Here is a 1457-nt window from a genome sequence, read left to right as displayed (position 1 = left end):
GAATATATTTATTAATACTTGTCATGTCATTTTTTGTCCTTCATAGCAGTTTCCACTCCCATTCTGTTAAGACTAAATGATCACCATAAAAATACATAAAATCAAGTTATTACATTTTGCAGTTTGTCAGCCATCCTGTAAACTTCAAAGGCTTTTTTTCTAACCTTCAGTAGATGATGCATTGACTCTGTGTTTAGTACAACTTAGATGTGAGTAAATTAGCAACATATGAAGAGGATTTCTGTTTCCTAAATAAACTGTAAGTACCTCCAGGAAGCCTGTGTAGGCCCGGACGGGCAGGTGGAACTTGGATGCGTTTGTGATGAGCAGGATGTTGCTGTCGATGTGAATGGAGGGCCGAACTGGCCGAAAGAGGAGGGAGAAGATGTAACGCGACTCATGTGGGGGAATGAGGATGGGTGCGCTGAAGTTCTGCACCTAAAACAGAGAGGCGAGACAGTGATGTCATGTTGACCTCTGCGCATACGTGACATTTTGCAAACCTCCGTTAACCCTTTCTCACGTTAAACATGGTTTTGGCCTCTTCGGGCAGGGACACATTGTGTATTCGGATTGCAAAGCTGAAGGCATTTGTGAGGAAGATGGGTCTGTCCACTGGGTCGACGGGACTGTCCCTGATGTGGAACAATGTGGCTGTGTGGTCGAAGCCCAGGTAGCTGCCAGAACAGAGAAAAATACCATTTATTAGGAACGTTTTCTCCTAAAAATACATAAATCCGACCAGTCTCTCACAAAACAACTCACCCATCGAGAACTTCTGCCTGGTAAGGGATTTCAAGCTTGGAGTAACTCTTTTCTTTCGCTTTGACAGTTATCTTACCAGAGAACTGATATGGTCTTCTCGCTTTTGAAGCTGCAACGAAAAAAACAAGATCGAAACAGCAGATAAGGGCACAGCAAAAGAATACAAACCGCATCTCAAGAGGAAGTTGTGCAAACCAAAAAAAAAAGATAGTAAGGACATGATGTTAAAGTCACAGCTTAAGAATTATGTTATTATTATTACTAATAAACAGTAATGTGTTTTATAAGACACAAACAAGAGGAAAAGACGCTCTGATTCCTTTTATTTTTTGTTTTTACTCAAATATACGAATAACCTAAAATAGAGCATTTTAAAAGGAAGCTGAACACACTATAATTTCACTTTTTAGGATGATTTTTCAGTGTCTGTCGGCAGGTTAAGACTAAGAGGAGGAAGCTGACATCATGTAACTCATCAGAGTTCAGTGGAAATGACTGCGCTATTTTAAAGCGACTATGAAGAAATGCACTTTTCTCATTTAAGATACTTAAAAAATGTGTCAGTCCCACAGCGAAACAGAGTGATGGTGCAACAGGCGTACGGTAGCTCTTTTTTTGAATTTTGACAATTGTTAAACCAACATCACTTTTCTGCTTTCAGACACATTTTGCAAATATTTTTGTCTTTGAAA

The 1457-nt window shown here is 39.6% G+C and overlaps 1 protein-coding gene across 1 annotated transcript; it reads right to left on the bottom strand.

The window, feature by feature from the left end:
* Positions 1–267: 267 nt before the first annotated feature.
* Positions 268–938, bottom strand: LOC121963600 (transmembrane protein 131-like; the record flags this gene model as incomplete). Its single annotated transcript, XM_042513882.1, has 3 exons — positions 766–938; positions 524–677; positions 268–438 (listed from the first exon to the last, which is right to left on the bottom strand). Coding segments are annotated over exons 1-3 (498 nt in total), but the record flags the coding sequence as incomplete, so codon positions are not given.
* Positions 939–1457: the final 519 nt, after the last annotated feature.

The sequence above is a fragment of the Plectropomus leopardus genome, unplaced genomic scaffold (genome assembly GCF_008729295.1).
Source record: "Plectropomus leopardus isolate mb unplaced genomic scaffold, YSFRI_Pleo_2.0 unplaced_scaffold11847, whole genome shotgun sequence".
Lineage (NCBI taxonomy): Eukaryota > Metazoa > Chordata > Actinopteri > Perciformes > Serranidae > Plectropomus > Plectropomus leopardus.
The sequence above is the reverse complement of the archived record's forward strand: the minus strand, read 5'-3'. Positions and strand labels throughout refer to the sequence as shown.